This window comes from Calidris pugnax, unplaced genomic scaffold (genome assembly GCF_001431845.1).
Source record: "Calidris pugnax isolate Ruff unplaced genomic scaffold, ASM143184v1 scaffold13, whole genome shotgun sequence".
Classification (NCBI taxonomy): domain Eukaryota; kingdom Metazoa; phylum Chordata; class Aves; order Charadriiformes; family Scolopacidae; genus Calidris; species Calidris pugnax.
This window is the reverse complement of record NW_015090810.1, coordinates 9,844,908-9,867,633: the sequence shown is the minus strand read 5'-3', so window position 1 is coordinate 9,867,633 and position 22,726 is coordinate 9,844,908. Positions and strand designations below refer to the sequence as shown.

Below are 22,726 nucleotides of genomic sequence, written 5' to 3'. Positions count from 1 at the left end.
GAGTCATATCCACTCCTATTTCTCTTGCAAGTCAGCAAGCTAAAGGCAGCTACTATAAATAGCTGTCACTTGGTATTTAATTCTGCCATCAGGGTGGAGTGTCAGCCCTGGGGCTGATGTCCTTCCCCTGCCCGTGCGAGCGTGGCGAGGACACGCTCATCTGCGCCCCTAAATACGTGGGGTCCGCTGCCCTGCATCCCGTTGTCCTCGCCATATTCCCTGTAGGGAGGGGCGGTGGGTAGAGGGCAGGGTACAGCCCAAAAAAACCTTCTCTGTCAGTAGAAACAGAGATGTTCCTTCACCTGCCCGAGCCCCTGAGCTTTAATGCAGCATGGCTCGGTTCCTTTTGTCTCCGTTGCTGTGGGTTACGGAAAGTGAACTAATGTACTCGGCGAGCTTGAGTAATACTGACCAGCGCTACCTCTTGCGTTCGGTGCTTTTCAGTCCTATTATAAGGCCAGAAACCATTAGCTCTGAGCAGGCTGGAGTGGGAAGGACTTGAATGGAAATGTTCTTTAAGCACTAATTTTGCCATTCATGTTGCCAGCAAGAGAGAAGGCGGCTTGGGGAACAAAATTTCAGTCTACCGCCTGATGATTTATATGTTTTTTTTCGGCTCCAAGAGTAAAAGAAGACTGAAATTAAAAGGTTTGGATGGGTTGTCATAACTGGAGCACTTCAAGCTGCGTGAACGCTTTTCAAGTGACTCTCAAAAGACATTTCATCCATCAAAAATAATTCATTCTTTTGTCAGGCTCAGAAAAGCAACTAATCGCTAGCAGATATGTTTATAAGTAAGAGAATACAAGCCATGGATTTTGTCCAGCTCTAAAACGTATTAGTATAAATCACAAGTACCTCTACTAACTACTCTCACTGATCTAATCCAGTGGATGTGGGCCCCAAACCACGCAGCAGAAGCATTAGCAGTGAAATCCAGGAACAAATCCAACCTAGCTGCTGTGTACGGTAGAGGCAACTGCTGAATTAAATTACTTTCAGATGCAACTCTCTTTCTACTTATAGTTTAAGCACACAGTGAGATAGATTTTTCCCAGCAAGCATCTGACCCTATGTTCTCTCCGTACCTAAAAGCGGGAGGGAGTGTCTCGGGGCACGGCTGGACCTTGGGGGCTGCAAACCATGTGGAAACCCTTTCTTTGGCTCCGACCACCAGCCCATCACAGTAAAAATACCAAATCTGGGAGAGGCTTCGTCAAGGCGGCCTCCCCAGAGCGGAGGGGCAGCAGGAGGCCAAGGGTTTGTTTTCCTAATAACATAGGAGCAGATGCAGAAGAAAGATGATCGGAGCGCTCGTTACCTTGCTAATGTGGAACTCCAGCCTTCTCATGTATCTTTCGACCGCTTTGATTTGCTGAAGGAGAGGAAGAGGCAGAGGGTGAGGAACATTTAAATAAATCAGTAAGACATTGCACTGCTAGTTCTGCTCTGGTCTTCAAGTCCCCATGAGGCTGAGAAACTCCTCCTTAAAACATGCAAGGATTCGTTGCCCAAAAATTTGGAATCAGCTGTCCCACCTTACCACCATTACTCACTGACTTCTGTACCTAATGTATTTTTGAACAAAAAAGAGGTTTGCTTTGATGGGATTTCCCTAGTTCTTTGAATTTTAAAAAAAAAAAAAAAAAGGAACAGAGCCTTTTTAGCTCAAAATATAGTATTTTGAGTACTTTGAAAACCTATATTAAAATTGATCAGGTTTTGCATTTCAAAATCCACTCCCTTCCTCGGCAAACTGGTCTTGAGAACAAAAGCAAGCTTGGCATTTTGACTGAGAAAAAGCCAGACTTGCTCAGGAAACATTTTTGAAAGCTTTCCTTTTGTTTCACCCAAATTCTCCTGTGGGGAAAAATATTTTCAATTTTTCAATTTTTCCATCCCCAGAACTGGCAGGAGCAGGGATGAGCTGGGGCTTGACCCAGAGCTGGCAGGGTGAAGTTGTGTGAGGCGATGATTTAATGGCTGGCAGCTGACAGAGATAGGAGATCTCTGCCTCCCTCTTCCCCTGGCAGGGTTCTGCCTCCTCCCCTGTGCCCATCCAGCAGCCAGTTTAACTCAACAGACCCTGGGGAAGGGCTGATGGGGAAAGTTTGATGCCGGGTTAGTGAGCACAGCTGGCTGACAGAGGCCCTGGGCAATACCAGAGCCCCTGAGAAGAGGAGGGGAGCAGGACTTTGTCCTTCGCAAGTGCAGATCGACAGGTAACTTCTCCTTTGATGGTGTTGGCCTGGATGGTAGATCTGGCCAAGAGAGGTTTCCCATGCCACCTACGTACATCATACAGATACTAATGCTTCTGTGCAAAACCAGTGTCAAAAGGGGAAACGTACCTTATCTAAATCATACAGGACTCCCTGCAACAGAGAAGATGAAACCGTGATTAATTTTGCACTTAACATCACCACGAGAAAGTAATGTTTGTCAGTCAATAGAAATCACAAACAAGCCCAGGGCTGGAAGGAAAGGAGAGCATCAATGCAAACTCCCCATACCCTGCTCCCACCCGTGGCTGTTCCAGCACCTCCAGGAGGTTATTGCACACCCGTACAATGAAAAAGTGTGACGCTTACCAGGCGTGAGTTTCTTTTCATGTCTTTTAACTGAGTAGTCAACTTATCCAGCTCCGTCTGGTGAACGTCCAGATACTCGCTGCGAACACAAACCAGAGAAGGGGTGCGTGAGCCCTGCAGCACATACCAAGCTGGCTGCTGACCATCCTAAAAGAAAATCTGCACAACAAATGGCGTTCCTCGTTGGATCCCTTTTCAGACAAAAACTCGTTTATATTGATCTGTCCTAAAAGCAGCTCCCTGCTGCCTTGTGGGGAATAAATAGGAGCCACTTATTTAGCTGTGTATAAGAGCTCGGTGTTCTCCTTACGCTGAACAACCAGTTTCCATTAAACTAATCTGCTGCGTAGTTCACAGGATGCTGCTCTTGTATCCGGCTGGTAAAAGCCCTGTTATCACCTGGGATGTTATCTTAAGGGCAATACAAGCTTCTGATAGGACTCTAGGAAATTCAGAGGAAAAAAATGTGGGATTCCCAGCTTTTGGGAACTTTCCTACCACCATTTCACATCCCAAGTGTTACAATCTGGGCTCCAAGACACATATTTTCCTTTCCTATGATTAAGGATTCTTGTTCCTGTGACATGTTTCTCTAGGTTCTAAAATGTCACAGAAAGCTTCAATCAACAAGCAGGATAAAGGCTCTTACTCCAGGCCACTCTTCAGGGCTCGGTAGACCTCTTCCATCCTCTTAGGCTGGGGCTCTTTGGGCGTGCTGCTGTTCTTATGGCCCAAATTATGCATTTTCTTCACCTTTGCTTGGGGCTTCTTAAGTGCAGAGGAATTTTCAATAAAGGAGTTACACCTGCAAAATGAACATTAAAGAGGAGGAAACCCCTATAAATCATAATGATCTCAAAGGAGCGTAGCATGAAGAAATCTTCTGATGTTATCTCTGCTAGCAGAAACGAATCTGCTTCTGTGCCTGCCAGTTAAAGGACTGCATTTGTTTATAGGTTAAGAGGTCTGAGCAGTCTGGGACACGTGCTGTCAGCTTTTGATGTGCCAGTTGCCTTGCCGAGATATGAATGCTGGTCTGGAAACACTGGGCTGAGTCTGAGGCTCATCAGACGTTTCTCTGTCTTAGACCATGCCTGCCCGGCCTCACGTTGCTCAGCCACAGCCATAAAGGGGCTGAGCTATGTCAAGGCACTAAAGGCAAAAGGGAGCCCAGATAACCTCAAGGAGCCCTGGGGGCTCCTCAGGAAGATTGGGGCTCAGCTAAGAGTGTGTCTGAAGGACACCATCATGCTGCTGGTCTTGAGCATGGACCATAGGTAGCTCCGTACGGCAAAGGGAGGACAGTTGTGCCGCATACAGGTGCCTCTTTGGTGACTCTGCTGCAGGTTTGTCACCATCTAACAACCATCACCGACTTGAGCTGATGATGGGAGGCAACCCTTTGCCTGCCTCCTCCCTGATTGCTAACTGGTGCTCTGGCTCTGACACTTTACACAAGTTAAAATTACTTGTAAAGTAGCCCCTGGGGGCATCAGGGACTGGTTGACTTGGTAAGTGCCTGCTTCCAAGCCCTAAATCCTAGTTAAACGGTGGTGCATGGAAAGGCTCAGCAGCCCAGCTCTGCCCTGTTTCCAGCAGGACATGAAGGCAGCCCCGCAAAGGAAACAGAGCTGTTCTGAATTCACAGCAGCATGGCGATGAGAAACTGTCTTTTGGGTAGCAACGGTCTTAAGTTGGGGGCGGTCGGAAATGTAGCATGTTCCTGCACATTTCACATGTTGAAAAGATCACTGCATAAGTTAAATTAAAACGATTCTCTGAAATTCTCTCACAGCTCTGAGACATACGAGGAAGCCCTGCATTAAAGGAGGAGAAGCAAACAGGCATTCGGTAGCTAAGGCAGAGGGCAACAGCTTAATTATACAAACAATAGAAAGAAGAGATTTTAGTCTAGAAGATTTTCTTCTGTAATCAAGAGAGAGGGCAATCCTCTCTCACCTCTTTTCCACCTTCACCCTCCCTTAGTGCCTGATTTGGATATTCCCCTTATAGAGCATGGCACTTGCCTGGAGCGTCTCTCTTGAAGCCCGCTGAAGCCAGCGAAGGACTGGCTTCTAATAATCCCATTAGGACCTCCTGGAGAGAATGAATGTGATCCTATTGACATGATTTCAGGGAGTCTGGAAGATATTCCTGAAAAAGAACAGAAAACAGGTCAGTGACGATGGAAGGTAAGAGGCAAGTGGTGAGGCAGGGACTGCCTGGTGTCCATCAGGCATGGTAAGGGGTAACTGAACCCAAGGAGGGGCCGCAAGCCAGGGCACGAATCTGTTTGCATTGCAAAACTATCCTGCCTCAAAAAGAAAATAGTCCTATTTTCACGTCTGACTTTACATCCCAGGGTCTACTGAAAATGTTCTGGAGACACAAAGAGGATCTGGGTGTGGGGCTAGAAACCAGATGCTTCAGAGTGCTAATCCCAACGCCATCCCCAATTTCTGCTTCTCCCTCAGCCCTGCTGTCCCCATCTGCTACATCGAGGTGTCCCAGAGATTATTTTTTGAGTGTGCAGAGCTCTTGAGGGGCACTCACCACCACCACAAAGTGTTATTACATATATTAAGACAAAAGGAAGAAGGTTCATTCAGCATGAATCAAGTCCTACAGCTCCCCTTTGAGCCTTGCTCATTCTCTCCATGGCTGTTCCTGCCTGGCTGCTGAGAAGGAAGTTGTGGTGGGTGTATGCACAGCCGTGGCATGTTGTGATGAGGGAGGGATGCTCTCCACCACCACAAGCTCCAAGCACAGTACGCTCTGCATTTCATGTGTCTGGGGGGGCCTCAGTATGCTGGGAGGAAGCCCTTGCCCTCTGTATGCTCATTTTCAATGCCCAGCTCAGCATCTGCACCAAACTAAGGTGATTTCAATCCACTCGCAAAGAAATAGCAAACAAGGGCTGTGGTTCACAACTGTTCCATGAGCTTGCTGCTGCCACGAGGCTGCCATGAGGACCGAGGGGGATGCCTCCTTTTTCCTTTCCTCCTTGATTCACTGTTTTCCTTGCCTCGACCCCGGCGCTTGCTGCTCTGGGCAGACAACAAAGCAGATTTTTCTGCTGCCTTGGTTTTGTGCTGCTCTGGTGAGGGGAATGGCCTCACTGAGCTGTCTGAGGAGTTTCACGGCCAGCTGAGGCCAGGCAGCAGGGCAGGGAGAGGGAGGGGAAAGGGGATGCAGGAGAAGATGTCACCGGTCCTCAGGTGGTGCCAGGGACCAGCTCCTCCATCCCACAGGACCCATCCTCTCACCGCCCCCTTCCCTCCCGGGGTGCCAGCACGGCTGCTAACGCCCTTGTGCTGTGAAACGGATTGAGAAACTAGGCCAGCTTAAAAATAACCTGACAAAAATGAAAAAGGGATTTTTTTTTATAATTTTTTTCCCCATTTATTTTAAAAGCTGGACCTGGCACGCCCCGTTTCCCCAGTTCTACTTTACTCCAGCTGCTGGGCTGAAGGTTGAGTTTGGTGCCGAGGCAGGACAGTGTGGCAGGGGCTGGAGCTGCCCACAGGTGATGGAGCTGATGCTCTGCAAAATCACGACCTACGGGGCCGAGGGGGTGACAGAAAGTCTAAACCCCACTCTCATCCCTGCAGAATGCTTGCAAGGAACGATCACAGGCACCCAAAAAACTAGCCACCTCTGAAAGCCGCAGATTTGCAACGTAAGCCTTCACAACCGAACATATTTATTAAAGACAAACATCAGAGCTACACGGTGCCTGCACGGCAAACACTCACTGGAGAAAGCAAATACATGGGGAAACGTTGTGTGCTGTCCAGTTATGTTTAATTTGTCACACCAAGCTGGGCAAATACTCTTTGAGGTGACTTTAGGCATTATGGTGAGCCTACTGCTTCTCTGTGGAGAAGACTGCATTGCCTGAGGAGCTGCTTTATCAGGAATATTTCTGCAAGAGCTCCACCAGAAATATTTCTCCCGATCCAAACATTGCTGGCACTACTGGTAACGTGAAGTTTTTTCTGTTGCACAACTGAAAGGGCACAAATCTTTCTGTTTCAGAAGTAAGAGCTGCCCTATGTGACAGGACAGCCCTCAGAGATACCACCCGGGATGCACTTAAGGCCAGTTCTCTCCTCTACTGTGGCCAGCAGAGAACGATGCTCCCACTCTTCATGTCCCCAGCTGAGGCAGGACACAGCATGTCCAGCTCAGGGCCATGCCAGTTTATCCCCAGTGAGGATAAACCCTTGCGATAAAGAAGTTGTGCCCAGGCAGACCAGTGCTGTGAGCACTCACCCTGGCCAGAAACCCACGGCCAGGAGAGATGGAGGAAAGGGAGAAGGTGGGAGCAGGAGGGGCTGGGGAGCAGCAGCTCCTCAAAGGCTGGGGAGAAACCACAGCAAGGACGCACTTTGGCTAACTTGCACAGGGATAAACATGCTCCAGCCACAGATACTTGAGCCTTCAGTCAATGAGAGCCCAAATTTGGCTCTACACTCATCCCTAGCTCCCTAAGGCTCCTAGTACACCTCTGGAGGGCTGAGATCTGCTCAGGCTTCCCGACACCCAGAACTTGGTAGAAGCCACTTTGCAGCCTCCAGGTCAAACCTTGCAACCCTGGAGGTGGTACAGTGTCTACCCAGGCCAGCTGAAGTCTAACAGTCCAAACCCCACCAGGAACCAGCTCCTGAGAGGCAAAGCAGAAACCACTCAATCATAGTACTCTGGGGAGCCACGCAGCAAGTTCCCCTTGGATTTGCAAATAACCTTAAAACAGTTATGCTGCGTGCTGTATGCTCCCATTTGCACCCAAGGTTTCACATTAAAATTGGGTCCTGAGTGCCAAGGAGCAGAAAATCCCTTAAAAGCGTTCAGCACTTGCCCTGTTTGACAGGATGATTAACAGCCCCCGGACAGCATCTGGAGAGCTATGAGGGTCGAAGGTAAACAACACTGACAGTCAGAGGAGATTTAACTGCATAAACATCAGCTGTTCCTCAGAAAATAAGGGGAATAAAATCAAACTTGAAGCTGGGTCCTAGTCATGACCACATTGACAAAAAACGTAATTACTTTAGACTCAAAACTTTTGTCAAAACACTAACACCTTCCACTCAATGAATATCTTCTGCATTAATGCAAATATAAGATGAATGGGTTTTGCTCCAAACAAAATCTTTTTGTCCATGTGTGAGTGTGTGCACACTGTGTTTAGGTTTTTTTTTGCTTTGGGGGAACTTCAAGAAATAATAATTTTGGAAAGGAATTTATTTATTTATTTTGCTCAAGCACTCATGGCTTTGCAATGCTTTAGTAGCTAAGACTTTCCTCAAGATACCAGAAGGAAGTGTGGAAGAAGTGCAACTGAAATGCAAATTGAAGGCCTGCCTGGAGCTACTTCTGCTTTGCTTTTGCATAAAATGGTCAGACATCAGAGCCCAGATAGGCTTGTGCTCTCTATATATATTAAATGTAATCTTGGTGATTAATGTATGTTTAATTTCTGTACTGAAGAAAACTGTGATAAAAGGAAGTAACAGAGTCAGAACTGATGAAATCTCCCAGTTCAGTCACTTTTCAGTTTGTCAGGTTAGAGGTTGACTCTATTGTACAAACACAATCTGTTCTTAAGATTTAAACTTTTATTGCTGACATCTCAGATATTTCCAACTGACCTCACAAAATCGCACTGATTCTGCCTCGCAGCAGCACCCCCTTAGCTCAGATTCACACAGACAGTGGTTGCACACAGGCACCACGTCGATGGATTATTTATGATACCTACATCTAGCAAATACACTCTGAGTGATGAGTATTCACCACATTGTTGTAATATGCTTTGTAGAGGGGGATTTATTTTCCTGTCTCTTGAGCCATTCACAGGCCTCTGGGCTATCGACTAAACAAACCTACCCCTGCATTTCATAAGACAGTTGTGTTCTGATTATACACATAGATGTAGTCACTAGTGTAATTTCAATAAGGCTCAACCCACAAGGACTTACCCGGATCTCTTGTTGACCTGACCAGTATTTCTGTAGATGAACACTACCAAGGGGATTTTGGTGCTACTTCAATGCAGTGACCAAGTTCCTAAGTCTGCATTTAGTAGTTACCTGATATAAGGCTACTGTCTTCTAGATACAGTATAAATTTTGCTCTCAATATAAGGCATATTGCACATTTAAATGATATTAACTGCTTTTGAGATTCTAGACATCCACCTCAGCAACGGATACAATCAGTATACTTATATTTTTAGAACAATATAGCTAATGAACCACTGACATTTCATTTCAAATAGTCACCAGTCTGCTTACTGCTAATTTAAGCATGTGCTGTGTAGGAGCACAATTAATATAATTAGTATTGCCCATGCTAAGTGCATGGTAGATGAATGATGAGCCCATCAGCAGAGTCGAGGGATAAGGTGAAATTCTATCAGTACTCTTTCACTGACAGCTTGCAGCAGGGAACAGCAGATAATTGATGATGTCTCTGTCCTCGGGGAAATAGAAGTCCCCTCTCCCAGCTCTCCTTTCAGTCTGGAAACGGGAAAACAGCTGAGCCTGAGCTAATGAGAAGGGAAGGGACTGTCGAGCCCATGATTTCCACAGGGCTGTCCTCTCTTCATGACTCTCAGCAGGGACCTCCACCTCCAATAGTTGATAAATGGTGTGGAATTCAATCCGAGCAAAGAGAGGCGAAATTCAGTCAGAAACACATTTGCTAAATCTAAACTGTTTTTCACACAGACCCTTTTCGTTTGTTTTTTTCCCCATGACTGATCTGGAGGCGATATTTTTTGTTTGCCACATGACGAGGGGAAGTTGGTTTTGCTCCATGTGTGCTAGCAACCATGTAAAGCTGCAATAAATGTGCCGGTGGTGATGGCGCCCTTGATTCCTCCTGTTCTCTCCCTGGAGCAGCTACAATTATGGCTTTGGACCTAGGGTTTGCTGCCAGGTGTTAGGGAGCCGCCTGCAGCTGAGGGTTCATGGAATAGGGGCTTCGAGGACACTTTGGGATTATGTATAATCCTTGATTAAGTCAGAAGCGGGGTAGGAGTCAATGACTGAAGGGACTCTTGTAATCTTTTGTTTCTATCTTATTTTTTTTGTGTGATGCATGTTTCAAGGCCCATTCTGGATCTAAGAAGTTGCAATCCCTACAGTGAGATGGTCTGTAAGATGTTGCCTTTGCTGGTCTGCAGGCTGCCCGTTAAAATTTGTTGATAATTATTTAGGTTAAGGAAAGATGTCATGGTCCACTAAACTGATGCAAGTGGACTGCTACAGAAATCAACTGACCCTGTTTTGCAGGCTAGGAATATTTCTTGCCTGCAAACCCAGGGTATGTTGGTATCTTCTTGAATAATAAAAGAGGTGAATATGTTCCTCTGTGTCAAGGTCTATGTTCTGCTTACCAGACTAGCTGGCCAGCTTACAAACGTAAAAAATTTTAATTTCAGTAAGATCCCATTTACCAGCGTGCATCTCCAACAGAATAAATCCAATAAGGGAAGAAATTGATTATACCCTAGAAGTCATGTCCTCCTCCCAGACAGCCAATTCTTTCTGCTTTGCACTCATAAGCCCAAAGAGCACTACTCAATTCTAAACTTAGCCAGGCTCAGTTCAATGCTAAACTCATTCAGTACGCCTTCAGCTGGTGTTGCTTCCTTTTGTAGCCTAAAGTCTAGTCATTTTTAATATTCATTTTCCAACTTCTTCCTTCTCGCTTAATTGAATCACACTGGCAATAGGAGGCCAGCATGGCCAGTAGCCCAAATAACCACCTGGAATTTATGGTTTCCATGTTCCCTAGGCTCCTAGAAGGCACAGAGGTATGCAACTTGGATGGTAATGTAGACATTCTTGTGCATGGTTTTTTAATATAAAATTTTGACAATAATATATGGCTAAAAGCACTCAAGAGCATTATAAAAACTTTCACAAGAAATTTAATTCTTTCATACGAGTTTTCACACTTTTAGGACAAAAACTCTTAGGCATTAGTACACAAGCTCATAACTACTGAATTTGCCAGGAACATTTCTGTGAGATGGAATCTCCTGGAAGCCCCTGTAGAAAGGTGTCTTCTGTTGGTCACTGGATTACATGAATTAAGACTTTCATGGCACATCTTATGCTCCCAGCGATTTGGCTGCTATTTCCTTGTGCAGAGTACCGTTTGCCAGAGTAATACAGACATGTGAGATCGATCTGAACAACTATTCTTGGTTGCCAGAACAAAATCATGTGCATTTGTTCCATCAAAGTCCAAGGCTATGAGATATTCCTAAATAGCAGCATATGGCTCTACTGACAAGCACAATTCCCAAGCCTACATCAGCCGGTGGAAAGGCCAGCAGATCTGTGAGCTTCAAACATTAATTTTAGCATACAGAAAAAGAGCCACGTGGGCTTACCAGCATGCCTGTGGAGAGCAGTATTGCACACAGAAGGAGCTGCAGCTGAGGCGGCTCCCTCTCCTTCAAATGGGAAATATGAGAGCACCTGGGTCACCCTTGGGTGACCATCAAAGCTGTTGGTAGCCACGTATTCCTGCCCCAGCACAAGGAAGAAAACTTCTGCTCCTTCCCTTGCAGCAATAAGAATCTTAGTTTAATCCACTGGAGCTCATCTTGCCCCCACTGGTGGCTTGAGGCAGATCTCATCCCCCAGAATAGACGTCAGAGCCTCACCTCTTGTGCTGCCAACTACCCAGCCATCTGAAGGCTTGTGCTCACTCTTCACTGACAGCTTTATCTGTGTTAGTGACGCCTGCAGTGATTCTTTCCTTTATTAGTTGTATTTCAATACCTTCAGTTTGAGTGGATTCAGTTTTTACAATGCACAAAGAAGTGTTTATGTAACTCATGCATCTTTTATAGCTCTACTTAAGCCCATAGCTGGGAGCTTTCCTTTGTCATGCAGAAACCCCTGCAAGCGAGTACAAGCCACCATTACCTGTTTCTAATAAATGAAAACATTAGCTTTGGGTACTTCAGTACCAAATTTTAGCTTTTGTTTCAAATAATGTTTTCCCCAGGACTTGATACTAATAGCAAGACTTGTACTTTATGGTCTCATTTCCGTAAGAACATTTTTTATGTTTAAGGACATTTTCAACTCAAATACTACAGTATTTGCTAGCTCATCACTAGACACCCTGAGCAGAAACACAAGTTGTCTACCATCTGGAATAGCTCATGCTGTTTGTTCTGCTCCTCCTACCCAAATTGGATGAAGTACATAAACCAAAAAAGCAAAAATAATAATAAGAAGAAAGCTAACAATCCAGGTCAACAGCAAAAGAGTAAAGAATCTGTGGCTGTAAATGTATAGGACTTAACACATGATGGTCCCACAGCAATATAGCTCCATGAATTCAGTAAGCAGTGGTCGTCTTTCACACCAGTCTAGGTGCCAAAGTGGGGACTTTTAATTTCATATTTTATTTTTACTGTAAAACGCGCCTTTGGCTCTAACTCCCATCGCCTCACTAGCACAGAAATACTGACTGATGGTGGCTAAGGGAAAGCAGCACCCCTTCTGCCTTCTACCACAATGACTTTTCTTCCTTCCCTTTTTGCAGCTACTTTTTTTTCACCACAGCTCTTGGTACATGCCCTGTTTCCACAGCCGGGGAGTCACAAACTGCCCTGTTCCTCTGCTTACCCTCCCCTTGGAGACACACCGACAGCACCGCTCCTGACCCTCGGTACCACACGCGCCAAAAACATAAGGAGAGGGAAATGCAAATGAGTTATTTCACTGTAATAAACCCGAGGAACATAAACTTGATCCTAAATGGCTCCCGTGCACGACAGATGGGTTGGTGGTAGCTGACCTCGTTTTCTGCAGCTCCGACGTTTGTTCGGGGCTGGAGTGAGCGTGCGCAGGAACCCCGGGCGATGCCCTCCCCAGCAGCAGTAGGAGCACGGGGCAATCCTGTTCAGCTGCCATTCGGGGGGGACAAGTGAGATTCGGTCTGTATCAGTACGTATGAGTGTGGCTGAGGGATCAGAATCCGGCCCTCTAATCGGATTTGACGTTCATTCATTTCAAACCCACCCCCGGTACGCAGAATTATCCTTGATTAGAAGTCAACTCCAATTCTACTCATCATTGATTGTTCTTTATGTCAATTAAAGATTTAATTAAAAACAAAGCCACCCTGCCATTCAAATGCCAGCAAATAATCTAAAGAAAAAGCGTTTCTGAAAATCAGCTGAGAACAATCTTCTGGCCCTTCAAACACACCTTCCACCAAATCGGTAACAGGGGTTGGGTGTGAGTGACCTGCACAGGTAACGCATCACGCTGTCATTTCGGCAGCACGATGCAGGAGTAAAGGTGGGAGGCTTTGTGCTGCCCTGTCATCTACCCCTACTTTAGGACAAAAATTCCAAGGAGCAATCTCGTAAGAAGTAGTAAGACTAGCAGGATGCCAAATGGGCTGTGGGAATGGCTCTGTCTCGCAGCAGCCTGGCTACTTCTCTGCCTCTTTTGGCATATGCCACTGAACACTGCCCAGCTAGCCACACGCGTTGGGTGGGATTTCAATTTCTCCCCTCTGATCACAAAAAACCCCAAGTAATCTATGGAGCACTGTTGGAAGCATTAGCAGTAGGGGGTGGCCTCGGAAACCACACGTAGTGCTGGTGGTCTCTCTTGTCCCTTACTGACCAACAGTAACATGTGGACAAGCCCATGAGTAAGATCTGAGAACAAGCTGGGCCAGCCAGCCCAGATGTCAATAGACGCAACTCCGGTGGGAGTCGCTTGGCAAAATCCCTGACAACTCTGAGCAGTGACCTAAATTGGTGTGTAGTGTAAGCAGTAGAGTGGCTTCACTTTCTCAGACTGTGTAAGCAATGAACATAAAAACCTTCTCACTGGCAGGAGAGAAAAGCAATGACCCAGCAGTGTTTAATATAAAATCATCCTTCAGAGCGCTGCGTTCTTTTATTATTTTGCACCAGTATTTCTGCTGTTTACAACCTCATTTTATGCAGATGGTGGCAGCAGCACAGGCAAGGACAGCAAGACGAGGCTACTGCTCTTTACATCTGCAGGAGAGTAAATGCACCCAGTAAACACATGTAGGATGGCTTAGGTAACCAGTGAGCTGCTCTAGAGAGTGTTTGTTTTGCTTCAGCCAAGACAGACCAACCATAGCTGTATTTGGTATCCACTCCAGGTACGCTCTAATATAAGCAAGAGTGAGCTAAATTAAACAAATAGGATAGGCTTTTCATCCCTGAAAGGAAAGTAAAACATCATTGTTGTCAAATCCTTTCAGTCGCTAATGAGATACAAACGCCATGCTGCTCCTCTTTAAATAGGTGGGATTAGGGTGATTTAAAATGCCTCGGATGTTTATATGATTGTTCTATTTCAAGGGTTGTCTTAATGGCACATCACTCACTAAAATATTGTTGAAGATGCATTGCTACATGTTTTAGGACAGAAGATCTTTAAAGCTGGATGTTCTTGTCCCAGATACAAGCACTGCAGCAATGGATTTATTTAATCTTTTCAACACCTCACAAGTGTGGCCATTTCAAGAGCATTGCCATAAAAGTCCAGTGCTACTTCATTTATATTTGGCTATAGCATGTGTCTGAAGCTCTCTTCTAGGACATCAAGTAGTCGAACACTGTTCATGCACAACCAAGAGAGATGGTGTGCTCTGATGTAATCCCTGTCTCTCAGCTTCAGTTCATTTAAATTCATAACTTTAATCTTGTGCCAAAGAAGATCTTACTTATATAACTTTTAGAACTTCAAATAAAAGTTATGGCAGAGGATACTATTCTTCTGGGTTAAAGCATTTTAATCTATAAAAACTCCCAAAGGTGTAGGAGACGACAGTGTATATCTAGTATCACCAAACAGCATAAACTTCCCTCAAACCGCCACCATCTTCTCTAGGACCATTACAAGAGCTGTAAAAATCAGCTGAAAAAGATCTGATACAGGATAAAGGGGTGAGGGGAATCTGTGCTAATTAGATAGTCCCTCTTGGAAAAGCTTGTGTTACTGACCCTGGTACCAGAGAAGAGATCTGACTACCAATGAGGCAGCTGAGCAAAACCAGGAAGGCGACTGCTATGTGGGGCTGCCAGAAAGTACAGGTGTCCCAGCTCCCTGTCCCACCTTCCTGTTTTCTGCAGGTCCAGGGAGGTGATTGTGCCCCTCTACTCCGCTCTGGTGAGACCCCACCTGCAGTACTGCATCCAGCTCTGGAGTCCCCAACACAGGAGAGACATGGACCTGTTGGAGTGGGTCCAGAGGAGGGACACAAAAATGGCCAGAGGGCTGGAGCACCTCTCCTATGAGGACAAGCTGAGAGACTTGGGGTTTTTCAGCCTGGAGAAGAGAAGGCTCTGGGGAGACTCGATTGCAGCCTTTCAGTACTAAAAGGCAGCCTACAGGACAGATGGGGACAGGTTTTTTAGCGGGGCCTGTTGCAAAGGGGTAATGGTTTTAAACTAAAAGAGAATAGACTCAGATTAGACATAAGGAAAAAATTTTTTACAAAGAGGGTGGTGAAACACTGGCACAGGTTGCCCAGAGAGGTGGTAGATGCCCCATTTCTGGAAACATTCAAGGTCAGGGTGGACAGGGCCCTGAGCAACCTGATCTAGTTGAAGATGTCCCTGCTCATTGCAGGGGGGTTGATCTAGATGACCTTTAAAGGTCCCTTCCAGTCCAAACTATTATGATTCTAAGTTTCTCAGTACAGAAGAGCTGTTCCCTTTTGAATCTGGAAGGACTTTCTGCTCCTTGAGGCAAAGGAGGTTACACTGTTTGAGCAATTGCTGGCACAGATTTGGCTCAGGCCAGTTAGCACTTCCCCACACAACTACTAGCATGGTTCAGGAAGTAGCACAGGACAAGGACCATTTCCAAAGCAGTCTTTGTGGGCTTCCCTCTTTTGGAGGACAGTGGACTTTAATGCCACAGGCTGGTCTGTGACTGTTGCCATTAGTGCCTGAGAACAATCCCAAATGCCCGTAGTCTGTCACAGACACAGCCAATGCAAACCTGATGAAACCCTCCAATTTAAGGTAAGTAGATCTAGTCAGGTTAAATTGGTAATTTAATCTCTAGTGAACATTAAAAAAGAAATCTGGAGTTCAAAACATCATATGGTCCAGCCATGCTATAGGATTTGTTACCATTTGAGTCTTTTAGATACAGAGACATTAAGGATAAACCGAGCATGGATTAAGCAGATCTGACAGAGTTTATTGTTGCTGAACTACAAGGTAATTATCTTGCGTAACTTCGCATTGCACAAATTAAGGCTGCACGCATCTCGGCACAGCCCTGCTTTTCCACAGTCTGCCATTGAAAAGAAAAACCCACCGGGGCCATCGCAGGCCAACGAACAGCTTATAGGACTGACCCCACAGTTTGTCCTCCGCTGCCCTCCCACTCTTTTCTCCTCGATTTTCTTCTCGATTGAGGTTTCTGCATTTTCCAATCCACATAATAGTAATGTACCGTCTTTCTGGGTGTAGCAAAAGGAGGATATAATGGTTTCATATGAGGATGGAAAACTATTTTGTCCTTTTGCCAAGGGAAGCAATTGTCTTCCTCACCTGGTGGCAGAACGACATGCCCGCAAGAAACACAGTGGCTGGAGAAATCATGCGTGCAGAGTTTGGCTTCGGCTCACATCAGAGCTGCTACACTGGATCCACCAGTGCCGGCTTCTCTACCGGGAAGGAGGAGGATTATTTTCTTTTTAAGGCTAGAGCCAGGAAAGAATGGGGAAAAAGCAACTCCTTGTTGGATAATTGCAGATGAAAAGCCATCTAACCTTCAGGGAGCTTCCGCTTCCGGCATACGGTGTGGAAATCAAATATATTGCAAGCGACTTGCCCAGCACCTGCATGCATGGAAACTAGGCTTTGTGGTCCAGCTGCCATCTGGGGAGATGATGGCAACATCTCCCTCTAATTTCAAAGAAACCAAAACCTTGGTATATGCAGGCAGCGTTTTAAGCTGATTACTCTCTAGCCTCAGCTGAAGTCTTAGCATTTTTAATATGGCTTTGGTTTGGTTTTGTGTCGCACAGATGACTTTGTGAGCATTTCCAGCTCTTGGTTTTATTAACCCAACCATCTAATAAACTAAACATTCATCTCTGTTTACTTTAGCAGGCGTCTATTCTTATTAATAAGATTTTGTGTAACTCTAAGTAGATGTGGCCTGTGAGTGTTACACTGAATTCAGGAAAATGCCTCATGGTTCAAAGAGCACCTCACAGCAAATTGCTTCCCATCCCACAATCATCCCTGCAAAACCCCAAGTCCTTCTTTGAACGAACAAAGTGGTATTTTGCGGATGTACCGAACGAGACAAGGAAAGGACAGTCAGTCACGCAGGACTTGGCACATTATACACTCAATTGAGCAGTGGCATTTTTTCAACAGCACCATCACCCACAGACAAGCCTGTATGGTTGGGAAAGTGCACTGGGATTTCTCTTGTTACTATAATCCAGTGATGCTCTCAGGGGTGAGGGGAGAAAAAGGTGTCTCTATACCTGGGGAGACTCCCCAGCGACAGACTACTTGTGAGGATGTTACTGCACAAAGCCGTACCATGTGTCCCTACTTCTGTTCCACAGGTAAAGTTCTAAACCCAAATATTTCTAAATTAAATACCAACGGGGGGTGTCAAGTTGCTTAGTTATGGAAAAGACCCTTTCCCTCATGTTGTACAATTAGAAAACGTCCATTGGACTTTGAACACAGAGCTACATGGACCATCCCACCTGCCTGCATCAGGCAGTACCATGGGTCAGGGCCACCATCTCAAGCCCCCCAAGCATTAGCTCCTCTCTCCAACACTTCTGAGGCATCTTAAAGGGGTGCATTCACTACAAGCCATATTTTTCCTTTGTTTCCCTTCAGTCTTCTAGTAGATGTAAGATAAATGTGACAAAGAGGAAAGACACCTCAGTGAAGGACAGATAGAGCTCTTTGGGCTGCTCAGACAGCGAGATGATAATTTGGGGGAAGAGAAAGGAAGCTGCGGTGCTCAACCTTGCCCTGGCTGTTGAAACACAAACCTCCCGCAGCTATTTGCAGGTGCTTATTTGCCTGTCTGTCTCCAACAGATTTCACTGTAAATGAGTTCCTTCCTTTGGTCAGCTCAAATAGAAAGGTTTAATTAGTAATAAATAGGGTCAGCCTAGCCTGGTCTTTTGTAGGCATGAAGGCACAAGCTAAAACCAGAACCTCAGTGACAAGATAGATTTTTCACTGCCACAACTGCTTTTTGGAGTTGATGGATGGCTTGAAGTTTTCTTGTTGGTGATGTTTTCAGGAAAAAAAATCAAGTCTGACAAATCTCTGGGCATGAGAGCTAAATGTTGGTTTTGAATTAAAAGAAAAAAAATTAAAATACAAGGTTTCTTGCAGAAGGGATTATTTGAAACAGACTTGGTGTCACTGAAGGGTTACCAGCAGGCTTCCTGACCTGGGAAGCTCTAGCTGCTGCAGCTAATCGGGCTGTGTGAGGGCTGAGAGAGAGAGGGCAGGCTGTGAGCAGTGGGACAGCAGTAATGAGGTGGCTGGGTCTGCCAGCCAAGGTCAGCTTACTGGAGGCATCAGAGACCAGAGAGCTTCTGATGCTTTAAAAGGGCTGGAAGATAAAATGTATTATTGTGACTATTTCATGTATTGCGCGTGTTCCAGGGAACTGTCAGCTCCAATTTGTTCCTCCCATTGAGAAGAAGAAAGATGCTCACATACTTCTGTGCTAATCCCTCATTTCTTTTGTGCTAGTTGGGGGGTAAAAATTACAGGATACCCTTGTAACAGAAAAACACAGCAGAAAAAGACAAGTTTAGGAAAAAAACCCGGTTAGTTCTTGCGTCACTCTTAGAGGACTCACTTATTGAGGCCACTGGGTACAGAGCATACAAGGTCTTTGCTGGAAGCTGCCAAAAAGCAACTTAAGAGGGCCAAGGAACCTGCTCTTCTCCATACTCTCCAGTGAACAGGGCAGCACAAACTGGGACTTGCTTTTCAATCACACCTGGGATGCAATCAGTTCCTGGAGCCTTGCTGCTGCTTCCTAATTAACTTGGACCCGGTCAGAAAAGAGGGTCCTCTTTCTTCATAATAGCACCAGACCCAGCGGCAAAGATACTTCAAAGGTCGAGCTGGAGAGCCAAGATTCAGGGGGTTGAATCCAAATGCCCTGGATGCAGGGCCTGTGGCAATAGGACAAGAGGTAACAGTTTTAAACTAAAAGAGGGTAGATACAGCCTAGATAGGAGGAAGACATTTTTTACAGTGAGAGTGGTGAGACACTGGCACAGGTTGCCCAGAGAGGCAGTAGATGCCCCATCCCCAGAAACCTTCAAGATCAGGTTGGACGGGGCTCTGAGCAACCTGAGGGGCTCAAAGCATGAGTTGAAGATGCCCTTCTTGATCTCTTGGACTAGATGACCTTTAAATGTCCCTTCCAACTCAAATCATTTAATGATTTTATGAAAGTTGAGTTAAAACTACTGCCCACTTGCAATGAAACAAGAGCATGAGGTGCTCTAAGGAGCAAACAAGCGGCGCTTGCCCACAGGAGGATGCTCAACCAGATTTTGGTGTGGCAGCTGGCTCTAGGTTGCCAAATGGGGGTAAAACCAGCCCCGGGAGAGGACTACCTGATACCCACTGCTTTCTTTCCTCTTGAAATACCTGCCTGAAGCAGCAGCTAGAGCATCAGCTTTGTGAGACAGAAGCAAGAGTGAGCCAGCCCCAGCCCAGCCCACCCAGGCTGAGGTGAGCGAGGACAAGAGCAGCATTTTTACCGAGGAGGAGACATAAAGCTGCTGAGCAGCTGTGGCCAGGAAAATGCAGAGTTTCTGCTTTGATTTGGGGTATGCAGGCAAGGACAGTCATGGGGCTCAAAGCGAGCTGGCTGCCTAGCCTTAGCTAAGCCATTTCTGACATTAGGCAGAGATATACAATATGATCCGGTTTATTGCATCCAGGGCTGGCTCCCACTGCTGCTCTCCTCCCAGCCCTCTCAGGGGGAGCTGGCAAAGCCCATCCCACCATTCCTCCTCTGGCCGCCTGGCTCCCTGCGCACAGACTGCCCTCCTGCCTTGCCCTGGTAAAGCTAAATTGTCTGAAGGACAGTGAGGGAAATGAAGATGTTGGCGACTCAGCTACACAAGGAAATTAAATTCCAGTTTAAATTCTGCTGCAAATCCAAAGTGGAGCCACCACAGTTTGTGGACTACTCCCCGGGCAAAATTACTTCTGGTGTCAAAAGATTTTAAATTTGATTTTCAGTTCACAGTGAGCCCAATTCTTTCTCTCTGCCTTCTAAAAAGGCAAGCAGATCTTGGAGTCACTGACACAATCTATGCAAAACTGGGGGGTGGGGAAGGGAATGGAATCTAGTCAGTGCGTGCTCTTGCTCATTATTGGTTTTAAAATCTCTTACTGAGAAACGTCTTTAACACACATACACACACCCCCAACCCTCACCAGAGGAGCAGCGAGCACTAGAAATTGAGTGAACAAAACAGTGGCCTCTGAGCTCCTGGTAAGTGGGAAAATAACCAGGTTTTGTAATGTTTTGTTAATAGAGTCATCCAGGAACCACACAGCTTGGAATGTGACAGGTCCCTGTCTGATACAAATTCATCTCCTGGTCCTCACTAACGAGCCCGTGCCAGCAGTGTCTGTTCGGGCATCACTCTCCTCACTTCCTTCCCTGTCTGCTTTCGGCTGATGCTCTGTGCTGGTTGAACGGCCACAGACACAAGCCTCCTATCTCCCCCCTGCCTGCAGCTTAGCTTGACTGATGAAAACTACCCCAGTAAGTGGGTTGTCCGTGAGCAGTTTGTCCCTACCACATGTAGAGCATAAGGAAAAAAAAAAAAAAAAAAAGAAAATAGAAAGTCAGACCAGCCATCCCTTTTTTGGAAAAAGCCAGTGCTGCCTTAAGTTCTCAGTCCCTCTTCTTCCCAGTGGGAAAGCAAGGCGGCTCCCCCCAGAACTGGACCTTTCCCAGCAGTGGGCTTTGTCTGGAAGTTACCTGTCTGCTTGCTCAGATTTAAAAACATCAAAGAGTGAAAGGTAACCCTGCCTGGCGTGTGAACGTGCTGCTGTGAGTATTGAGGCCATGCTTTGTGCCGCTCTTACCCTGAGTATTTGTTCTGTGATACAGGTGAATAGAACGGTCACGTGCCTTGAGACCACAAGGAGGTAAAGGAACCTTCTCTCTTCGGGATGCTCCTTCACAAGCCACAGACTTCTCCCCTTACACTGTGCCAAGCATTTAAGAAATACTAATTCCACTACAGAAAAACCTCTAAGATATAACAGTATCTTCATTCTAGAGAGGAGTAGAGACACGGAAAAGCTAACTGCTCTGTTCCTTCAGCATGAGCCTGGAAAGAAATTCAACCTGTTGCTTCTTAAAACGAAAAGCAAAGAAACAAACGAAAAAAAACAAACCCAAAGCCCACTCCCTGTCAAGGAAGTGCTGCTTAGATGTCTAAAGTTAAACCAGCGTCAGGTTATGGATGCTGGGATTTTAAGCGTCCCCATTACACACGTTTAACTGCACTTGCAGCAGCACAGACACCATCTTAAGTGACTGTCCCAGCGATTTAGTTACTGTCTGAGAAAATGCTGAATTTACAGAAGAGAAGATAGGTTTTGTTGCCTTTAGACTCCCACTGTGCAATATATACCCATCCGTACTTACTTAAGTGTGGAGCACGTTTGCCCATTATGGTTACAAAGCAGAGCTTCTAACCATCCCAGTGGATACCCTCCTCAAACGTGGCCATAATAAACCAGATGCCATCCTGTCCCTTCCCGGTGCATGCAGATCTCAGAGATGGCTGGGCAGGGAGCACAGAAATCTTTCAGGAAAGACACCTTCCTCTTGCCTCCTTCCTCAAGTCCCTCGTTTGGGTATGCTCCTACTTTTTTGTTTGTTCAGAAGGAGCGGGATGCTTGTGAAATCTAATTAGCTACTGGAGAAGATGAAGATAATGTTTCTGTTTGGGAGTGTGCTCCCTGCCCCGGGCTCCAGCTGCGTGACAGCAGCTCAAACACGGTAATTAAGATGAGCGTGGCAGAATGCACGGCCAGATTAATGAATGCAGAAATTACACCGAAAATAAATTCAGCTCTTCCCAGCGAGACGGATGAAAGGGTGCAAAGGCAGAATGGCCACACGCACACAAACACACACACACAGTTTCCAGAAAGCTTTTTGAAACTTTGAATGAGAGAGAGCAAAATGCGCAGTTAACACAGCAATAGAAAGATCAGTCATAGGATTGGGATGACCTTTTGTAACCAGGGCATTCAAAGGTAAACTGAAGTGCAATGCCAGTGTGTAATATGTTTGCATCAGTCCCTGGGAGTGAGCCAGAGACTGAAAGGAAAACTTAAGAGGGTCTAAGCTTCCCTCCAAACAGTAATACCATAAAAGCTCACTGGAAATAGAAAGACAAGACTTAAGGAAACTCTGAGATTTCCTTTTTTTAAATGGAAACAAGGCTAAGCACTTCCACGGGCTCAGAGAAAACATTAAACCAGCTCCCCCGCACGGATTTTTGTGTCCCTCAGCGAACACCCACAACCAAGCTTTTCTTCACATTCCCAGCCTAAAACCACACACGAGAAGCCCCCCAGAAACCCCTTTTCCCCCCTTCACAAAACCTCTCTCCGCCTAAACCCCGGGGCTGGTGGGGGGCTGGACGGGAGCCGCCCCCTCCAGCCCGGGGGGCTCAGCTCGGCCACCTCCCGCCTGGGGAACAGGATCCCCCTCACGTTCCTCCCGCTTCCCACGCGGGTTTCTGGCCACCATAAAATAAAATAAAATAAAAAAATATATATTTTTTAAAATTAAAAGAAAAAGTGTGATGATGATGAGGAGAGGAGGCAGCCCATCTCCGCTCGCAGCGCACCGCCGCTCTGGCAGCCAGCGCTGCCGCTGCCGGCTTTTCCTTACGGAGCTGCGGGAGGGAGGAGGAGGAGGAGGAAGAAGAAGAGGAGGAGGAGGGCGGTTCTGCCGCTCTGTCGCGTCCCGCCCCCGCGGGCGGTGCGGAGGGGCGCGTAGCCCCCCGTGGGTTCCCCCCACCCCCGTCCGCCC

The 22,726-nt window shown here is 46.3% G+C and overlaps 1 protein-coding gene across 4 annotated transcripts in view; it reads right to left on the bottom strand.

Annotated features, from left to right (window-relative positions):
* FAM65B (family with sequence similarity 65 member B) overlaps positions 1 to 22,726 on the bottom strand; it is a 71,618-nt gene that overhangs the window by 32,089 nt on the left and 16,803 nt on the right. For all 4 annotated transcript variants that reach the window (XM_014938631.1, XM_014938634.1, XM_014938632.1 and 1 more), the window contains exons 2-6: positions 4,619 to 4,745; positions 3,241 to 3,396; positions 2,592 to 2,670; positions 2,352 to 2,375; positions 1,322 to 1,375 (exon numbers count right to left, since the gene is read on the bottom strand). In XM_014938631.1, the coding sequence (XP_014794117.1) occupies positions 1,322 to 1,375; positions 2,352 to 2,375; positions 2,592 to 2,670; positions 3,241 to 3,396; positions 4,619 to 4,745 (440 nt within the window). The remainder of the gene's footprint in view (positions 1 to 1,321; positions 1,376 to 2,351; positions 2,376 to 2,591; positions 2,671 to 3,240; positions 3,397 to 4,618; positions 4,746 to 22,726) is intronic.